The sequence below is a fragment of the Cricetulus griseus genome, chromosome 6 (assembly GCF_003668045.3).
Source record: "Cricetulus griseus strain 17A/GY chromosome 6, alternate assembly CriGri-PICRH-1.0, whole genome shotgun sequence".
NCBI lineage: Eukaryota > Metazoa > Chordata > Mammalia > Rodentia > Cricetidae > Cricetulus > Cricetulus griseus.
The window spans coordinates 25,225,444-25,244,448 of record NC_048599.1 but is presented as its reverse complement, the minus strand read 5'-3'; the positions used below and the strand labels follow the sequence as shown (position 1 = coordinate 25,244,448).

The 19,005-nt window shown below is 45.5% G+C and overlaps 1 protein-coding gene and 1 pseudogene across 1 annotated transcript in view; both read right to left on the bottom strand.

The window, feature by feature from the left end:
• Snta1 (syntrophin alpha 1) overlaps nucleotides 1-14,391 on the bottom strand; it is a 28,227-nt gene extending 13,836 nt beyond the window's left edge. Inside the window, exons 1-2 of the mRNA XM_027421438.2 lie at nucleotides 13,985-14,391; nucleotides 9,808-9,993 (exon numbers count right to left, since the gene is read on the bottom strand). Coding sequence (XP_027277239.1) covers nucleotides 9,808-9,993; nucleotides 13,985-14,276 — 478 coding nt within the window. The 5' untranslated portion in view covers nucleotides 14,277-14,391. The remainder of the gene's footprint in view (nucleotides 1-9,807; nucleotides 9,994-13,984) is intronic.
• A 4,279-nt stretch (nucleotides 14,392-18,670) lies between these two features.
• LOC107978597 lies at nucleotides 18,671-18,957 on the bottom strand (annotated as a pseudogene).
• Nucleotides 18,958-19,005: the final 48 nt, after the last annotated feature.

The following is a 19,005-nucleotide window of genomic DNA, read 5'->3' as shown; positions in this document are numbered from 1 at the left end:
TAAAGTGGATGTAGTTAATTTTTGGTTACCTATTCAGAAGAGCTGAGTATTCTGCGCCTCTTAGGTGCCAGAGGGACTTCTGTGCCTGGAACAGACATAAATGGAAACCCTGTCTAGGACTCCCATGAATGCAAAGACCTGTTATTCTGACCATTGTTCTCAAGGAGACATTTTTTTGGCTGCACACTCATAACTTTGGATCATGTGACTCCCCACAGACAAAAGTTGGCTTAATCCAACCCTGGCCTGATCTGCACAACTCAATTGAAATGCTTGGCTATTCCCAGTGAGATGGCTCAATAGGTAAAGGCACTCACTGTCAAGCCTAATGACCTGAGTTCAGTCTCCCCATGCTGGAGGAAGAGAACTGACTCCTGCATGTTCTTCTCTGACCTATGCACATGTGTGTTCATTCACATAAGCACGCACACAATACAAAAAATTAATAAAAATAATTAGGGCTGGGAAGTAGTACAGTGGCAGTGTTTACTTCCCAAAACCATCACCTCTCCCACAAACAAAACAAACAGAAAAACTTCTGGGTCTTTAGATGAAGGTTACTTGCCTAAAGTCACAGTTGCCTGCCTGGTCTAATTGTGAGTTCCAGGCAAGGTAGGGCTACAGAGTGAGACCCTTTCTCAACAAACAACAAAAACAATTCTTTCTCCCATTATTAAGATCCTAAAACTCAGGCAGGAAGGTGGTGGCATCCACTCTTAATCCCAGCACAAGGGAGGCAGAAGCAGAGGCCAAAGGATCCCTGTAAATTCAAGGCCAGCCTAGTCTACAAAACAAGTTCCAGGACAGCCAGGGCTGTTACACAGAGAAACTCTGTCTCCAAAAAACAAAAAGATCCTAAAACTTTAGGGCCAGCGAGGCCAGTGATAGGGCTCATCAGGTGGTGAGTGATGACCTCAGTTCAATCCCCACAACACACCTAGAGACTGGACTCTAAGCTTCCCTAGGGACCCACAACTCATGCATCACCAAAATCACACTGACACACAAAATCAAAAGATTGTAGAACTCTGATTCTATAATTTCTGAGTTGGAAGGGGCCTTATTTATGGATTTCTTTATGTTTTTGTGTGTATGTGTGTATGTATTTATGTATTTGCATGCATGAGTTGCCTCTGCATCATGGTGTACATGTAGAGGTCAGAGGACAACCTGGCCATTAGATTGTCAGGCTAGGCTGCAAGCATCTTTACCTGATGAACCATCTCCTGAGAAAAATAAAGTTGTTTTAAAAATTAAAAAGCAGCATACACTATCCAGAATGAAACAACGGGGAATTAAGGAGGTCACCTCATAGTCAGGGCTGAGATACTACTCAGTGGTGGAGCGCTTGCCCATACATAGGACCTTGGGAGGTGGAGGCAGGAGGAGTTCAAGGCCAGCCTGAGCTATATGTTTAAACAACAAGAACAACAACGCCCCCTCCCTTCCATCCCAACTTCACAATGATAATCTCTATTGATATTTTTACATCGGGGAACTTTATATGCTTGTGCTTATAAGTTAAGGACTTGTAACTTTTTGAGATGGGGTCTTATTATGCAGCCCTGGTTATCCCTGTGTAGACCATACCTGGCTAGTCTTAGCAATCCTCCTGCCTCAGTCGCCCAAGTGTGTCACTATATCTGGCTTTTTTATTTTATTTTATTTTATTTACAGTGCCAGGTATCTTGCCACACGCAGGTAATATGCTATGCACTAGGAGTATTTAAGAACATTGCTTCTCAGAGATTTGAGCTCAAAATTTATATTTTTATTTATTTATCTGCTTGTTTTTGAGAAAGTGTGTAGCCTTGACTTACCTGTAACTCACTTTGTAGACTAGGCAAGTGTGACCTTAGGTAAGTAACCTCACCTGAGTTTCAGTGTCCTCATTTTCACTCAAGGGGGTGGCATTGAGGATCCAATGAGATGACATAGGGAAGGCACTTAACACAGTGCCTAGCAGCCGGGCGTTTGTGGTGCACGCCTTTAATCCCAGCACTCAGGAGGCAGAGGTAGGCGGATCTCTGTGAGTTCGAGGTCAGCCTGGTCTCCAGAGCAAGTGCCAGGATAGGCTCCAAAAGCTACACAGAGAAACCCTGTCTCGAAAAACCAAAAAAAAAAAAAAAAAAAAAAAAAACACAGTGCCTAGCATGCTTTGGTGTCTTGTACCATGGGATGTGCCCATGCTAAACAAATGTGCTAGTCCTTTATTTCTCAATTAAAATTTTAATTATGTATATGTATGGTTATGGGTATGTACATCCGAGTATAAGTACCCATGGAGGCCAGGGGATTGAATCCTGGAGCTAGAGTTACAGGCAGTTGTGAGCTGCCCAACATGATTTCTGGGAACTGAACTCTGGTCCTCTTGCAAAACTGTTCATGTCCTTAATCACTAAGCCCCATTTTTTTTAATTTTTAAATTACACCTTTGTTTATTTTGTATGTTAATGTGTGTATGATGTTTATGTGTAAGAATCACTGTGCATGTGTGGAGGTCAGAGGACAACTTGTGGGAGTCAGTTTCCTCCTTCCAGCATGTGGGCCCAAGGGACTGTGCTCAGGTAGTAGGCTTAACAGCCAGCACCTTTGCCTACTGAGCTGTCTCATGGGCCCTCTGTCATCGTCGTGTTTGTGTAGCCTCCTTGGCATGATTACAGGCAAGCTCTACCATGCTAAGTTCACTCATTCTTCTAGCAAATATTTCCTCTTTCCTTCTGGTCCAGGACTGGATGCAGACACCAGGGCACAGAATGACATGCACCAGTGAGGGCGCTCACATTGGTTTGTGCTGTTGATGTTCATCACAGACATGCATGTTGTCCATAGGCTCTCACATCCTAGAAAACCCTGATACGACTCTGTCATGTACCTATGAATACATATTTGGAGTGTGGTTCATGGGAGGGACTACTGTTAGAAGGAAGGGTTTGTCTGCCATTAGAATCTCACTCCTACCCTTCCAAGTCTTCTCGTGTCCCCTTCACTATATCTGCTTCTCAAACCCATGTCCTCTTCTTCTATAATTAAAATTGTTTATACACAAATGCCCTCTATCAGGCAGCTGATCCCTACAGAAAACTGACTCGGTTTTTTTATTAATTAATTTATTTTTTATCTGTGTTTTGCCTGTGTGAGGGTGCTGGATCCTGGAGTTACAGACAGTTGTGAGCTGCCATGAAGGTGCTGGGAATTGAATCTAGGTCCTCTGGAAGAGCAGCCAGTTCTCTTAACAGCTGAGCCATCTCTCCAGCTCCAGAACTTCCTCCTTCAGTAGCCAGTAACTGCCTGTAGCTCTTCAGTGGGGGTGGGGCCTTCTGAACCTTTCCCCATCCCTGTTGCCATGTCAACTTGGTGTGTGCTCTAATCAGGCAACTGATCATTGACAGTTCATGGTCACAGCATCCCTGTCATGTCCAGAAGACTCTATCTCTGTAGCAATTCCCTTGGTCCTCTGGTTCCTACAATCTTTTCACCCCCTTTTTGTTTTCCCTTAGCCTTAGGTTATAGGGGTTATGTTACAAGTGTCCCATTTGAGGCTGGGCACATCAAAGTCACTTAGTCTCTGCACCTTGAGCAGCTGTGGTTCTCTGAAATAGCCCCTGACCATCACAAAAGGAAGATTCTTTGATGAGCATTATGTGCTGCACTTAGAAAGCACACAAGCCAGATGGTGGTGGCGCACGCCTTTAATCCCAGCACTTGGGAAGCAGAGGCAGGCAGATCTCTATGAGTTCCAGGACAGGCTCCAAAGCTACAGAGAAATCCTGTCTTGAAAAAAAAAAAAAATAGTCCCTCACTGTGTTGCCCACGATGGCTCTGGCTCTAAATGCTCAGATCGATTTTCTTGTTCAGTCTCATGAGTTTACGATTTGTTCCACCCTGGCCATCTTTTTGTTTATCTTTAAAAGCCATAATCTCTGTATTACATGTAACTCTCCCACTTTCAATAAAGCACTTAGACTTACTTTATGAGTTTTTACTGTGCCTTAGTATTTTTTTATTTCTATGTATTTTACGCATATGAGTGCTCCACTTGCACATATGCCCACATGACACAAGAGGGCACCAGCTCCCATTATAGATGGTTGTGAGCCACCATGTGGTTGCTGGGAATTGAACTCAGGACCTCTGGAAGAGCAGCCAGTGCTCTAAACCACTGAACCATCTCTCCAGCCCCCAATTCTTAGTATTATTTTTCAATGAATGACAGACTCACTACTGTCACTGTCAGTATGTTCAGCCAAACTGGAAAACGAACGAAAGAAAGAAGGGCATTTTCCTTGTAGGTATCCCTCCCTCTTCTCCCTGGCCTGGTCTCTAAGGGCCCAGGCTAGTCCTGGCATGAGATCTGCACACACAATGGGCCTCTCTAAGCAGCAGACAGAGGCATATTGGCTGCCAGCTTACACCCAGGCTCTAGTGACAAACATTTCCCTGTGGCTGAAAAAAGCCTCAGAAGATTTGTGCAGATCCCTGACTTAGCAGAAAAAAAGCTCTAGGAGACATGCTCAGGTCTCCAACTCAGCCCAGGGAGGGAGGCCTATTGGAAACACCTAGAGTTCACTGGTGACACCTGTCCTTACTGGACATTCTCAGGGATTCTATATCCACCAAGCCACCTTGCCAAGTTCACATCCAAATGACAGACCAGCCTTCCATGGCTCATCCAAGAAGCCTTAGAAGTAGGTTGGGGAATGGGGAAGTTGCAACCAGTGACTGGGCTCTCAGGGAACCTTGGCCCTGGCAAGCCCCTAAGAGCCCTGGTTCCAAATAGGAAAAATTGAGTGCCTAATTCATACAAACTCCTCAAAGTCTCAAGGAACAAGGGCAACCCAGCATCCATCTGTCCTCCAGGCTTTTCAAATCACTCCTGCAGTGCAGACTTGAGCCCAGTTCCTCACCCAGCCTGTGGTGCTGTCCTGAAGGAAACTCCCCCTTTCCATGAGACAGTTGGCCAGAAGACCAGCTCAAAAGAGACTTCGGGGCTGGGAACAGAGCTCAGTGATAGATAACCTGCCTAGCCTTTAAGTTCAGCTCTAGCACTCCCACCACCACAAAACAACAGGGAGCTGGGAGAGGGAGGGAGAGAAAATGAGAGTTCAAGTAAGAAAAACTGGAAAGCTGAACATAGTGATTAAGACATACAACGGTGGCTCACACCTTTAATCGTAGCACTCAGAAAGCAGAGGCAGGCAGCTCTCTCTACAGAGTGAGTTCCAGGACACCCAGGGCTACACAGAGAAACCCTGTTTTGAAAAACCAAAAGGAGGAGGAGGAAAAAAAACAAAAGACATACAATCCTAATAGCTAAGAGGCTAGGGCAAAAGGTGGGTAAATTCATCAGCCTGAGCTAAACAGTAAGACTCTATCTTAAAAAACTTTTTTAAGGGGCTGGAGAGATGACTCGATTAAGAGCACTGGCTGTTCTTCCAGAGGTCCTGAGTTCAATTCCCAGAAACCACATGGTGGCTCACAACCATCCCTTATGAGAACCAGTGCCCTCTTCTGGTGTGCAGATATACATGGAAGCAGAATGTTGTATACATAATAAATAAATAAAATCTTTTTAAAAAACTTTTTAAAAAGACATATATGATGGTATATCCTTTAATGCCAGAAGCTTGGGCATCTTATGTCTGTGAGTACAAGACCATCCTGGTCAACATGAGACACTGTCTCAAAAAAAAAAATCCAGTCATGGGGGCTGGAGGGGCTAGAGTGAGCTCTGGCAGTTCAGAGCTCATAGTGCTCTTCCAGAAGACCCAAGTTCAGTTTCAAGCACCTATATTGAACGGTAACTCCAGCTCTAGGGAATCTGACACCTCTGGCATCCAAGGTCACCTGCACTCACATACACAAACCCATATACAGACATACACATAACTAAAGATTGATGGGGGATGTCCTTCTGTATATATATTTCTCTTATTGGTTGATGAATAAAACACTGATTGGCAAGTAGCCAGGCAGTCTGTATAGGTGGGGCTACAAGATGAGGAGAACTCTGGGGAGAGGTCACAGAGAGAGGTTGCAAGAGAGTCTCCATGGAGCTGAGGAAGGAGTTAACAGGTCTGGACCCTTCTCCGGTAAGAAAAGACCATGTGGAAATACTTAGATTATTAGAAATGGGTTAATAATTAAGAAAGAGCTAGCCAATAAGAAGCCTGAGCCATTGGCCAGTTTATAATTATTATAAGCCTCTGTGTGTTTATTTGGGGTTCAAAGAGTCTGTGGGAACAAGTGGGACAGAAACTCCATCTACAAAGCTACAGAGAAACCCTGTCTCAGAAAAAAAAAAAAATTTAAGAATCCAGGCATAGTGGCATAGCCTGTAATCCCCACATTCAAAAGATGATAGCAGGAGAATCGGGAGTTCAAAGCCAGCCTGGGCTACTTGAAACTACAACAAATAAGCAACACATAAAATGAAGGTGTGAGGGGAGATGTTTCAATTACCTTCTTTGTTAGTATTCTTTTGTTTGTTTTTGAGACAGTCTCACTATGTAGGCCTTGGCTGATCTGAACTATGTATACCAGGCTTTCCCTCAAACTCATGGACATTCACTTGCCTTTTTACCTCGGAGTGCTGGGATTAAAGATATGTACCACTATGCCCAGCTGCTATTATTCTTTTAATAAGTGTGTGTGTGTGTGTGTGTGTGTGTGTGTGTGTGTGTGTGTGTGTGTGTGTCTTTATCTGTATGTACCACAGATAAATGTGAGGTTGTCTGTGGAGGCCAGAAGAGGACATTGGATCCCTGGAGCTGGAGTTATAGGCAGTTGTGAACCACTGACCTGGAGACTGGCAACTAAACTTGGGTCCTCTAAAAGAGCAATAAATAAGTACTCTTAACCACTGAGCAGTCTTGTAGGGAGACACCCTAGCCCCGTCCAATAGTCCTGGGACAGGTACCAGGTGGACCCGGTACAATTCCCCTTTTACCCTAGCCCCACCCAATAGTCCCGGGTCCACCTGGTACCTGTCCCAGGACTATTGGGCGGGGCTAGGGTGTCTACCTACACAGTCTCTCAGATCCCTCCCTACCTTCCCTTACCAGATCCAGGCTCTCCTAGCCAAGGATGACCTTGAATTTTGATCTTCCTGTCTCCACCTCTCATCAAATGTCAATCATTCATCCTTCTCAGAATGATGTATGTGCTATGATAAAATATTATCATCCTAAAGATGAGAGAGTATAGATTAGGAACAAGGCTCTGATAAAATTTTGCCATCTGCCAGGCGTTGGTGGTGCATGCCTTTAATCCCAGCACTCAGGAGGCAGAGGCAGGTGGATCTCTGTGAGTTCGAGACCAGCCTGGTCTACAAGAGCTAGTTCCAGGATAGGCTCCAAAGCCACAGAGAAACCCTGTCTCGGAAAAAAAAAAAAAAATTGCCATCTATAGAACTAAGGTTTTGAACAGTAATCCAGGTACAGTGGTATGTGTCTTTAATTCCAGCACTTGGGAGCAAGAGGCAGACAGATTTCTGTGAGTTCAATGCCAATCTGGTCTAAATATAAAATTCCAGGATAGCCAGAGTAAAACAAAAAGACCCTGTCTCAAAATGAACAAACAAATTAAGAGCTTCAAATAGCAGAAACTAAAGAAGCCTTAGCATCAACTGCAATGTTATCCACCTGGGTGTGAGCAGTCCCAGGTGCATGCTCCCACTGCCATAAACTCAGCCATATCTTCCTGCCATATTTTTACTTTATACCGTCAAACCATAAGTTTAAAATAAATCCTATAAATACAATAAAATGTGATGTTTCAATTAATGCCCATTATTTTAAATCACGTCACTGGCTATAACCATCAAAACAATAAGATGTCTGAAGTGGAAAGTCTCTCTCATATCTATAACATGTATGATCCTATTTGTTGACTGTGTTGTTAAATATGATTGATAGGAGCTGGGGGATATATCTCACTGGAGGAATGCTGCCTGGAAGACCAGAGGCCCTGGGAATATGACTTTTTTTTTCTTTTTATTAGGTCTATTCATTTTTAATGTGTATTTTGACTGTATGTAGCTATGTGTGCCACTTGCATGCCTGGTGCCCCCAGAGGTCAGAAGAGGGTGTTGAATCCCCTGGAACTAGAGTTTCTGGAGTTTCAGGTGGTTGTAAACCATTATGTGGGTGCTTGGAATCAAACTCAATCCTCCAGAAGAGGAGTAACTGCTGAACCATCTCTCCATTCCAATTTCTTATTCTTATTCTTTTTTGAGACAGGATCTCATTTTGTAGTTCTAGCTTACCTGGACCTCCCTATATAGACCAGACTGGCCTTGAACTCACAAAGGTCTTCCTGCCTCTGCATCCTGAGTGCTGCTGTGATTAAAGTAGACCTGACCTTGATTATATTACTCATGTAACTGCTTGATATACTTTTTTTTTTAAAAAGAGATTTATTTATTTGTTATGTATAAAGTGTTATGCCTGCAGCATATATTCCTGCAGATCAGAAGAGGGCACCAGATCTCATTATAGATGTTTGTGATCCACCATGTGGTTACTGGGAATTGAACTCAAGACCTCTGGAAGAGCAGCAAGTGCTCTTAACCTCAGAGCCATCTCCCCAGCCCTGCTTGATATACTTTTAACCTTTTAAGGATTAACATTCTAGACTGAGAAACAAAACACTATGCACAATGAAATAAAATGTATCAATACCAGTTGTAGATGAGCCTAAAATATGAAGAAAAATAAAACTGCATGGGAGTTGAGGTCTTGAACCACAAACATGGCAAAGGTGAGGGTCTAGGGCAATAATAGCTCAATGGTTAAGAGTGGGTTAAAGGAGGACCAGGGTACTATACACATACGTAGTGCACAGACATGCAGGCAAGGTACTATACACAAACATACAGGCCAGCAAACACCCATTCACATGAGATAAAAATAAGTCTTTGAAAGTGTCAAAGGTCACCCAAGGTCCCAAAGCCTCTCTACTTCTGTGGCGTCTTGGAGACCCCTGTGGGGAAACTTGGCAGGATTTGAGTCTGGGACTGAGCTCAGCAGCTTTGCTAGCCATGGCACTGTGTATCAGCCCCCACCATCTCTCAGTTCCCATTCTGGGCAAGAAGCCAAAAATACATTCTTCAGGCCCCCACAGGCGTTTGGAGCTGACAGAGTGGAGCTTGAGGAAAGGGCTGAGCAAAGCAGAAACCTCCTGAGAGTGTCAAAAGGCAGATAACAAATAACCACATCACGGGGCTTATGCAACAATGGAGAAACTGAGACCCAGAAAAAGTGAGTGTCTCCAAGACCACACATGAACAGGTTGTGGAGAGAGCCACCCAATTAAGGTTCTCCTCAAAGCACTTCTCTGGTCCTCACTGGATGTGACGAGTCACTACATATCTCAGGATTTGAGGGCCACAGATGATAAAAGAACCTGAAGTTAAATGCTCCATCAGCCCTTTAGCAAAGAATCTAGTTGTCCTTTCCCAGTCCCCATTCTTCCCTTTCCCTTAGCTTCCCAATAGGTGACAAATCCTAGTCACAACCCAGAGAGCCCGGAGTTATGTCCCCATTTTAAGATGAAATCAAGGTTCTTGGAAATGAAGTGATTTGTCCAAGACCACACTACTAGTGAATGAGAGACAAGAAATACAAACCAGTGCTACTTAGCTCTGTGCTTCTCCCCCCAGGGTGACCCCAGGTAGGTGCTGATTCTATTTTCATGCCCACATCCCATCCCTCAAGACCAGGCTGGAGCCACTTGGTGCCTGGGGTAAGCAGGAAAGAAATTACAACAGCCCTTCCCAGCCCTCCGGCTCTGTTCCCTGGTACTTACCCTCCAGCACCACCTCCTTGCCTGTCTTCTTGAGGGCCTGTACGGCTTCATCATGGGTGGCAGAGGACAAATCTTCACCATTCACAGACAGGATGGCATCCCCAACAAAGAGTGCCTCCGTCTGGTCTGCTGCCAGTCCCTTGAAGATCTTGGAAATGAGAATAGGCATCTTGTTTTCCCGGCCCCCTGCACAGGCACAGAAGGAAGGGGAAACTGAGGCGTGTGCTTCAAAATGGGAAACTTACCAAGGTGAAATTGATTCTGACTCAGTGCTGGGAAAGGGAAAATGAGCAAATAGTGAGAAATAAAGGGAGGAAACTTAGGAGTTTGACCACAGCCAGACTTGGTGACATGCAGCCACAATTCCAACATTTAGGAGGCTGAGGCAGGAATGGAGTGCCTTGAGTGCAGAGTCACTCAGAGATATAGCAAGACAGACAAATAATATATTTTCTAAATCCATAATGCTATATTTTGGTTCCTAGATCTTTTGTTTAAATGTTTTGTTTGTTCACCACTTCACTGATTTTTTAAATGTTTTGGATTTTAAGCAATTTTCTACAGTATGAAAATTTACTGATAACCCCCATCTAGAGTCAAGGGAAAAGTAGTGGTTGCTATGGCCTGAAGGGACCTCTTCTACAATCAGCAAGTTTTAGAATCCAGAGCTGGGTGTGGTACACAAAGCCTGCTATCCCAGCACTTGGGAAGTTAATGTGGGGAAGGGGGTGGGGAAGGCCAGAAGTTCAGATCAACCTCAGCTATGAAGGGAGTTTGAGGCCGGCCTGGGATGTATACAAGGCCATCTCAAAAATAAATAGTTAAATGGGCTTTACTAACCAGGATTCACACTGGAAAGGAAGGCCTTAAGTTCTAGAAATTTCAAAAGTATATCTGAATTTCATCTCTGATCTAAGAAAATAATACATTTCACTGAACTACTTTATTGTTAAAATCTCAAATGTCATTTTAAATAATTCAACATGTATTTATTTTGTGTCTTATGCGTGTATACAAATACACATGTCCTATATAGTACAATGTGGGAGTCAGAGGACAACTTGCAGGACTTGGTTCTCTCCAGGACCATTTGGGTCCTGGAGATCAATCTGGTCTGCAGTCTTGAGAGAAGACATCTTTACCCTCTGAGCCAGTGGTTCTCAACCACTGGATCACAACCCCTTTGAGGGTCAAACGACTCTTTCACAGGGGTGGAATCAGATAGTCTTTATATCACATCTTTACATTATGGTTCATAACAGTAGCAAAATTACAGTTATCTTTTGGGGGGGTTCAAGACAGGGTTTCTTTGTAGCTTTGGAGCCTGTCCTGGAACTCACTCTGTAGACCAGGCTGGTCTCTAACTCACAGAGATTGCTTGCCTCTGCCTCCCAAATGCTAGGATTAAAGGTGTGAGCCACCACCACCACCAGGCCAAAATGACAGTTATGAAATAGCAACAAAAATAATTTTAAGGTTGGGGGTCATCACAACATGAAGAATTATGTTAAAAGGTCAAAGCATTAGGAAGGTTGAAAACCACTGCTTCTGAGTCATCTCATCAGCCTCAAATGTCTTTTGCTTGTTTTGTTTGTGGTTTTGTTTGTTTGAGAAAGGATCTCACTATGCAGCCCCGACTGGCCTGGAACTCACTATGTCTAACAGGCTAGTCTGAAACTTGGAGAGATCTACCTGCCTCTGCCTCTGGAGTGCTAAGATTAAAGGTATGCATCACCACACCCAGACCAAATGTCTCTTTAAATAGTTAGCGGGGCTGGGTATGGTGGTACATACTTGTAATCGAAGCACCGAGGTGACAATGAATAAAGGATTACTGCAAATTCAAGACCAACTTGTTCCACATATGAAGTTTCAGGACAGTATAACAGTCTCCAAAAAAGAAAAATCAATGTCGACTCTATATAGACTCAAGTCAGACCCTCAGATATCACGTTCCTGATCCACCCTCAAAGTACTGAAGAAGAGAGACTGGTGGCACAGAGCAAGAGGTCATTGTTTCAAGGTTATATAAATTGGTGACATCTGAGCCTGGAACACCTCACTCCCAACCCCCACCCAGGCCAACAGTTGCTCATGGCACTGCAAAAGGCTTGAGGCCTAGGAGAGGAAGGTGTTTCTATTTATATCCAGCCTCTCCACCTAAATGTAAGGCCTTCCATTCCATTTGAAGCTATGACCATTCCCAGCTGCCTGGGACTCAGCTGGACCCCAGAAGGGAAGTTACCATGGCAACAGGAGCCCAGTCTTCAATCCAGGAGGAAGTGAATGAAATTCCCTAAAGTCCCACCAAAATATCCTTTCAATCACCTGGAGGTACAGATTTGGGTAGTGTCTCTGTACCTTGGTAAGACCCTGCTCCTCGAAGAGTTAGTCTGTCTGTCTGCTCTGACACACCAAGTGTATTTTTTTATTGCTATTTCCCTAGCCTATACCAGAGTTTGGGATTAAAGCTGGTGCCCACTCCCTGTTCTCCCGTTTCTCCTTTAGACTCTTGGGGTTCACTACCTGGGAATTTACCCCTTCCTGGGAAGAACTGACTCCCTGGGCAGTCTTTAGGGCAATAAAGGCTCTATAATTAAGATTGAAGTCCTGGTTCTGCTGTACACAGACTGATCCTGGGAAAGTCACTTTTCCCTTTTGAGTCTTTTTAGCACTGATGCTCAAAATGAAGTAGACCCTGAACTAAGCATAATGAACACAGCGCCTAGCACACAGTGGCATTCACCACCATGCCCACTTCCTAACCTGGGCCAAAGTCTAGACAAGGTATCAATGAATACAGTCAGCTCCCAGGAGGCCTGGGAATGTACCGACACATTCAGTTTTTTTAAAAAAGGCTGGCAGTCTGTTGAGGGCTGAAACTGGTAGACAAGGCAAGAATGGTGAACCCAGAAGTTGAGGATACACATGGATTTTAAGCACCAGAAGCTGGGGGTGCACATGGATTTTAAACACCAGAAGTCAGGCCCGGTGTTGGTGGTGCATGCCTTTAATCCCAGCACTTGGGAGGCAGAGGCAGGCGGATCTCTGTGAGTTCGAGGCCAGCCTGGTCTCCAGAGCGAGTGCCAGGATAGGCTCCAAAGCTACACAGAGAAACCCTGTCTCAAAAAACCAAAAAAAAAAAAAAAAAAAAAAAAAAACACCAGACGTCAGGGATACACATGGATTTTAAGCACCAGAAGCTGGTGTGCCCATGGATTTTAAGCACCACATTCAGCTGATTTGAGAGTCCCTCCTGGCCTCTCTTCCTCTCATCACATGTTGGCAAGCCCTGCTCTCAGAAACATCCTCATCATATAGTTACCAAAACAGATTCAGAGATAGGGAGTGACTTGACCAAGTTCACACAGAGATCCAGAACTCCGGTTGCAGCCTAAGTGACCTGGGGAAGCAGTCAGTTGGTAAAGTGCTTGTCTAACATGTATAAAGCTCTAGGCTTGATCCCCAGCACAACATAAACCTATTTTAGCCTCACATTCCAGTAATCCCAGCACTCTGGGATTACTTCGGTGTTATCCTTTGCTACGTAGTGACTATGAGGCCAGCCTGGGATACACCAGACCCTGTCAAACAGTCGTTAGTCTTAGAGGCGAAGAACTCTCAAGAAGGAATGGCAGCTCTGGCTCACCCTTTCCCCCTGTCCATGGTACAAATGGACAGATGAGGAGACTCAAACCTAGTCATCGAGACTCCCAGTCTAGGCATACAACCTTCTGGAGCCCAAGATATCTAGGTTCTTACTGGCCAGGCCTTCACCTGTGCACTTAGGTTGTGTCTCAGAACTTCCCCCTTCTTGTCCTAGTAGTGTCCCTTTTCGCCCCGTCGTCTGCCTTCCTGAGGATCCTCATGCCCTTGATACCTATAGCTACCATTTTGCTTCAACACAGAACTACGAACCCATGTCCTTGGTGCGCCCGCACACTTCCACACTTGTGTCTGCTGAGCTCCCTGTAAGATCTCCAACTCCCCAAGCCCCTTCCGACCTTGGTGTTCCTCCTTCCTCACTCCTGTTCCTTCCTCCCCTCAAGCTCTGCTCCAGCTCAGACAGCAGGCTTTTGGCTATCTAGTCTCCTTGCTCTGCCAGGCCCCGTGACCCCTGGGCACTTCGCAGCAGCATAGACACCACGACCCCATGCCCTCAGTGCCCCCCACCTACCCTTGATGCTGATGCCCAGCCCGCCGGCGTCGGCCTTGCGCACCGTCACGCGGCGCCGCTGGAGCAGCAGAGCCTCTGACAGCTGCGGGGGCGCAGTGCCTGGCTCAGCGGCTCCGTTGAACTGCGCGGGCTCGGGCTCCGGGCCGGGCTCGCCGTCGGCGGGGCTCACGGTCAGCGCGTCCTCCGCCAGAGTGAGCAACACCCGCTGCCACCGCTCGCCTCCCGCCCCGGAGCCCGCCCCGGAGCGCAGTTCCAGCAGCCCGGTGCGCGGAGCGCGTCTGCCTGACGCCATCTTCGCCTCGAAGTCCCAGTCCGCTGCGCTCGCCCGGTCCCACCGTACCCGGCCGGCTCCGACCCAGCGCCCAGGGCAGAGGGCGGCAGGGCTGCTGAGCCAGCCGCCACCCTACCCCGGGCCTCGGGGGGCGGAGCTTCGGAGGACAGGCTGTCGGGGGCGGTGCCAAAGGGGGCGGGGCCCGGCAGAGACTGAAGAGATGCTGCTGGGTAACCTAAGGATGCTCTGCGGGACCGCTTGGAGTGGGTCGGAGCCGCGTCGTGGCGAGGCCACAAAGTTAGAGGAGGCGGTTGAGGTGTGGAGTACTCAGCGGGGACATAAAGGGACCAGATTCTGTGGATGAGGCAACCCAAGGATCGGGTTCTGTGTGCCGTCGAGGACTGGACCGTAGCTCGTGGAGCAGAAGGACAAGAAAAAGAATCAAAGATCCCTGGGCGAGACTTTGGGAGTCTGGACAGGACTGCGTGTGGCGGGGAGCTAGGCTCCAGGGACTTGGCAGACAGAGTTAACTGGTAAGCGAGCTAAGGAAGGAGATGGTTTCCCTCGTTTTGTGTGCCATGGGGAGAGGACTGTGGGCGTGGTTCAGCTTCAGGGCACAGTGTCTAAAGAGGTAGGCCTGCTCACCAGGAGGAGAAACGCCACTCCTTTGAGGGCTTGATCCCAGCACTTATAGGTAGAGGCAGGAGGATCTACAAGTTCAAGGCCAGCCTAGGCTACATGAGAACCTGCCTTAAAAATATACAAAATAAAAAATGCGTAAGGAGCTGAAGAGATAGAAGGTCCATCGGCTAAGAGCATGCACTGCTCTTATTGAGGACCAGAATAAAGTTCACATCATCCATGTTGGGCAGCACACAACCACTTGTAATTCCAACTCCATGGAGATCTGACACCACTAGCCTCCTTGAGAACCTGTATTCACATTGCACACACCCATACACGGCACACAAAAATAATAAAAATAAATAAAAAGACGTGTGTTACATACACACGTACATACTTGAATGCCATTTATTCAGTGTTTGCATGACATATGAGCTGGCTAGTTTACACTATCATTTGTACCTCATTTGTAAATTCTGCATAGCCTATACACTATTACCATTTTATTGATAAGGAAACTGAGACAGAAGTACTAAGAGCAGACCTCTGTGCTTTTTGTTTGCTAGTTTTTGCTTGTTTTCTTGAGCCAGGATTTCTCTGTGTAGCTCCCCTGCCTCTGCCTCCTGAGTGCTGGGATTAAAGGCATGTACCACCATGCCCAGTTGCTGACCTGTGTTCTAACTTGGGTCTTTCTGGCTTCCAAGTTCATATCCCCTACTCCCCTTAGCAGCAAGGGATGGTTGCACTATTCACTAATTGATCACTAACTGGACCAAACAAGATGCCATACACCTGTAATCACAGCACTCTGAAGACTGAGGCAGAAGGTTCATGAGCTAATTCTAGGCCAGCTAGGGATTCATAGCAAGTTCCAGGTTATACATTTTTAAGTTTATTTTAATTCTATGCAGATTGGTCTTTTTGCCTGTGTGGATGTCTGTGTGCCACATGAAGTCCTCAAAGGCCAGAAGAGGGCATCAGATCCCTGGCACAGGAATTATAGACCATTCTAAGCTATCTTGTGAATTGAACTCCAGACGTTTTTGTTAAAGACTGAAGGACAAGCCAGGCCTACTGAGGAAGGTCTGCGATCTCAGATACTCAGGAAGCTGAAGCAGGATAGTCACAAGTTCAAGGCCAGCCTGGGCAATTTAGTGAGACTCTTAAATGTTTAAAATACAGGACTTGGGGTATATAGCTCAGTGGTAGAGCCTATCATGTATAAAGCCCTACAGTAAATCTCACCACTGTAAACACACACATAAGGGGGTAAGGATTACAAGTCTCATGCTTGTAGTCACAATACTAGGGAGATGGAGTCAGGAAAATCAAAAGTTCAAAGGCTAGGGTAGGGGAGATGGCCCAGCAGTTAGGAGCACTGGCTGTTCTTGCAAAGGACTTGGATTTGATTTACAACACCCATGTGGTGGCTCACAAACATCTATAACTCTAGTTCCAAGGCATCTTACACCCTCTTCTATCTTCAATGAGTATAGGGGCATATACAGGCAAAACACTCACATACAGAAAAAAAAAAAAAACATGTTTTGGGTTTTGCACTCATAAACATAAAAAAACATGTTTTGGGTTTTGTTTTGTTTTTTTGTGAGTTTTTTGGTTGTTGTTTTGTTTTGGGGGGTTGTTTTGTTTTTTGAGACAGAGTTTCTCTGTAGCTTTGAAGATTGTCCTAGAATTTGATCTGTATACCAGGCTGGCCTCGAACTCACAAAACATCCACCTGTTGTCATGTCAGGGTGGCCGAGTGGTCTAAGGCACCAGACTCAAGTTCAGCTTCCTCAAGAGATCTCCCTGTCTCTGCTTCCTGAGTGCTGGGATTAAAGACGTGTGCCATCACCGCTCAGCTAAAAAACATGTTTTAAAGTTAAAATTCTGCATAGTGAGACCCTGACTCAAAAAGAAAATAGAGAGGGAGGGAGAAAGGAGAGATGGGGAGAGAGAGCATACAAGAGTACATGAGAGAGGGCACAGACCCACACATCACCAAGAACTGAGGTCCTTTCCCAAGACCAAGGCTAGAATTAGATCCTTAAAAGTCCCCCCACGTAGTGCCCTGTTTAAAGAAGCTTAATGAAGTCCAGCCAAACTTCTGGGAAGGAACCCTAATAGAGAGCTCCTCCCCTAGGAAATGTTCTGAGGACAGAGCTTAGGAAAGGGGAAATGGGCATCTGTATACCAAGCAGCTAGCTGAGAAGGGAGAAAGTGTAGAGCCAGAAAAGGGGAGAGGTGTCCATGATTGAACAGCATGAGCAGTGCCAATCACCGGCTTCTCTGCCAGCTGCCTCATGAACATGTAGCTGGAGGAATACTCTATACCCCCTCACTTAGTCAGCTGTGGCCAGAAATTGATCACACACACACACACACACACACACACACTGGCCTGGCTATCTACCAAACGCCTGGGCAAAGCTCCCAGAGAAAACCAGTTCACAGAAGAGATAGGAGGGGGAACCTAGAAAAGGACGAACACAAGGGAACTGCCCAGCATTTACACACACAAAAGAAATAAATAAAATTGAAAAGTAGGGTAGTTTTGCTTAAGGTCAGGTGAAATCAATCAGCCCTGGTAACATATGAAGGATCTGCTCCCTAAATGCCAAGATTTATGCTAAAATGCTAACATTCCTTTACACTAAATTCTAAAATCTACATTTCAGATACTCTAGCATCTGAGATGTCTGAATCTAGCCAATATCCTAGAGTAGCCCAGGAAAAAGGTTAAAGGCTTTGGATCCAGGAATCTGCTGATTTAGCTAGGCTCAATAACTCATCTCTATAATCACAGCACTCAGACGGCTGAACAAGAGTATCAGTGCAGGTTTGAAGCCAGCCTAGGTTACATAGTAAGGTTTGTTTTTGTTTTTTGAGACAGGTTTTCTGTGTGTAGCCCTGGCTGTCCTAGAATTCACTATGTAGACCAGGCTGGCCTCAAAATCAGAGATTCACCTGCCTCCCAAGTGCTGGGATTAAAGGTGTATGCCACTATGCCCCACGAGTAAATCTTGTCTTAAAAACACATAGGCCCAGCCATGCAGTGGTGGTGCACACCTTTAATCCCAACACTTGGGAGGCAGAGACAGCTGGATCTCTGTGAGTTTGAGGCCAGCCTGGTCTACAGAGCGAGTTCCATTGAGTTCCAAGACAGGCTCCAAAGCTACAGAGAAAACTTGTCTTGAAAAAACAAAAAGAAACAAAAAACAAAAAACCCTAATAGGCCAGGCAGTGATGGTGCATGCTTTTAATCTCAGTGCCCCAGAGGCAGAAGCAGGAGAGCTCTGTGAGTTCGAGAGGCCAGCCTGGTCTGCAGAGTGAGTTCCATGACAGTCAAGACTACACAGAGAAACCCTATCTAAAAAACCAAAAACAAAACAAAAAACAAAAAACAAAAAAAACAGAAAGTGGGCAGGCAAGATTGCTCACTGGGGCCAGGCAGTAATGGCTCATGCTTTTTTTTTTTTTTTTTTTTTTGGTTTTTTGGGTTTTTTTTTTTTTTTTGGTTTTTTGAGACAGGGTTTAGAGCCTGTCCTGGAACTTGCTCTGTAGGCTAGGCTGGTATCGATCTCACAGAGATCCGCCTGCCTCTGCCTCCCAAGTGCTGGGATTAAAAGCGTGCGCCACCAATGCCCAGCTTTTATTTTTTTTTAATAAAAACAATCTCACAGCATTTATTGTCACCTGATAATAACATAAGGGCCACTAAAACAATATGAATAAATGTTTCAGACTGTGCTCCAAGCAGAAGAAACCTTTAAAAACATTGTACTTCCTCTTCAGCTTCTCGAGTGCCTGAGTTTATAGTCGGAAACACTTTGGAGCAGAGTAATATTGTCTCCTTTCAGCATGATCCAATCCAGTTGCTTCCTTGACTTTGTTTTAGAGTGGATCTCTCTGTATCATCTAATATGAGGTTCATATACTCATCAAAGCCAGTAAAACAACCCTCTATCCACATATTCGCTTGCTCATATAGCCACACCTGAATCCGAGACCTAATTTGCAAATATTTGAAGATGAGTTTGATGGGCTGCACCGTCTGACCCTGGCCGCAGTATGCCATAGTGGAAGTCACAAAGACCACACGAGTAGGCTGCCTCAGAAAGCGACT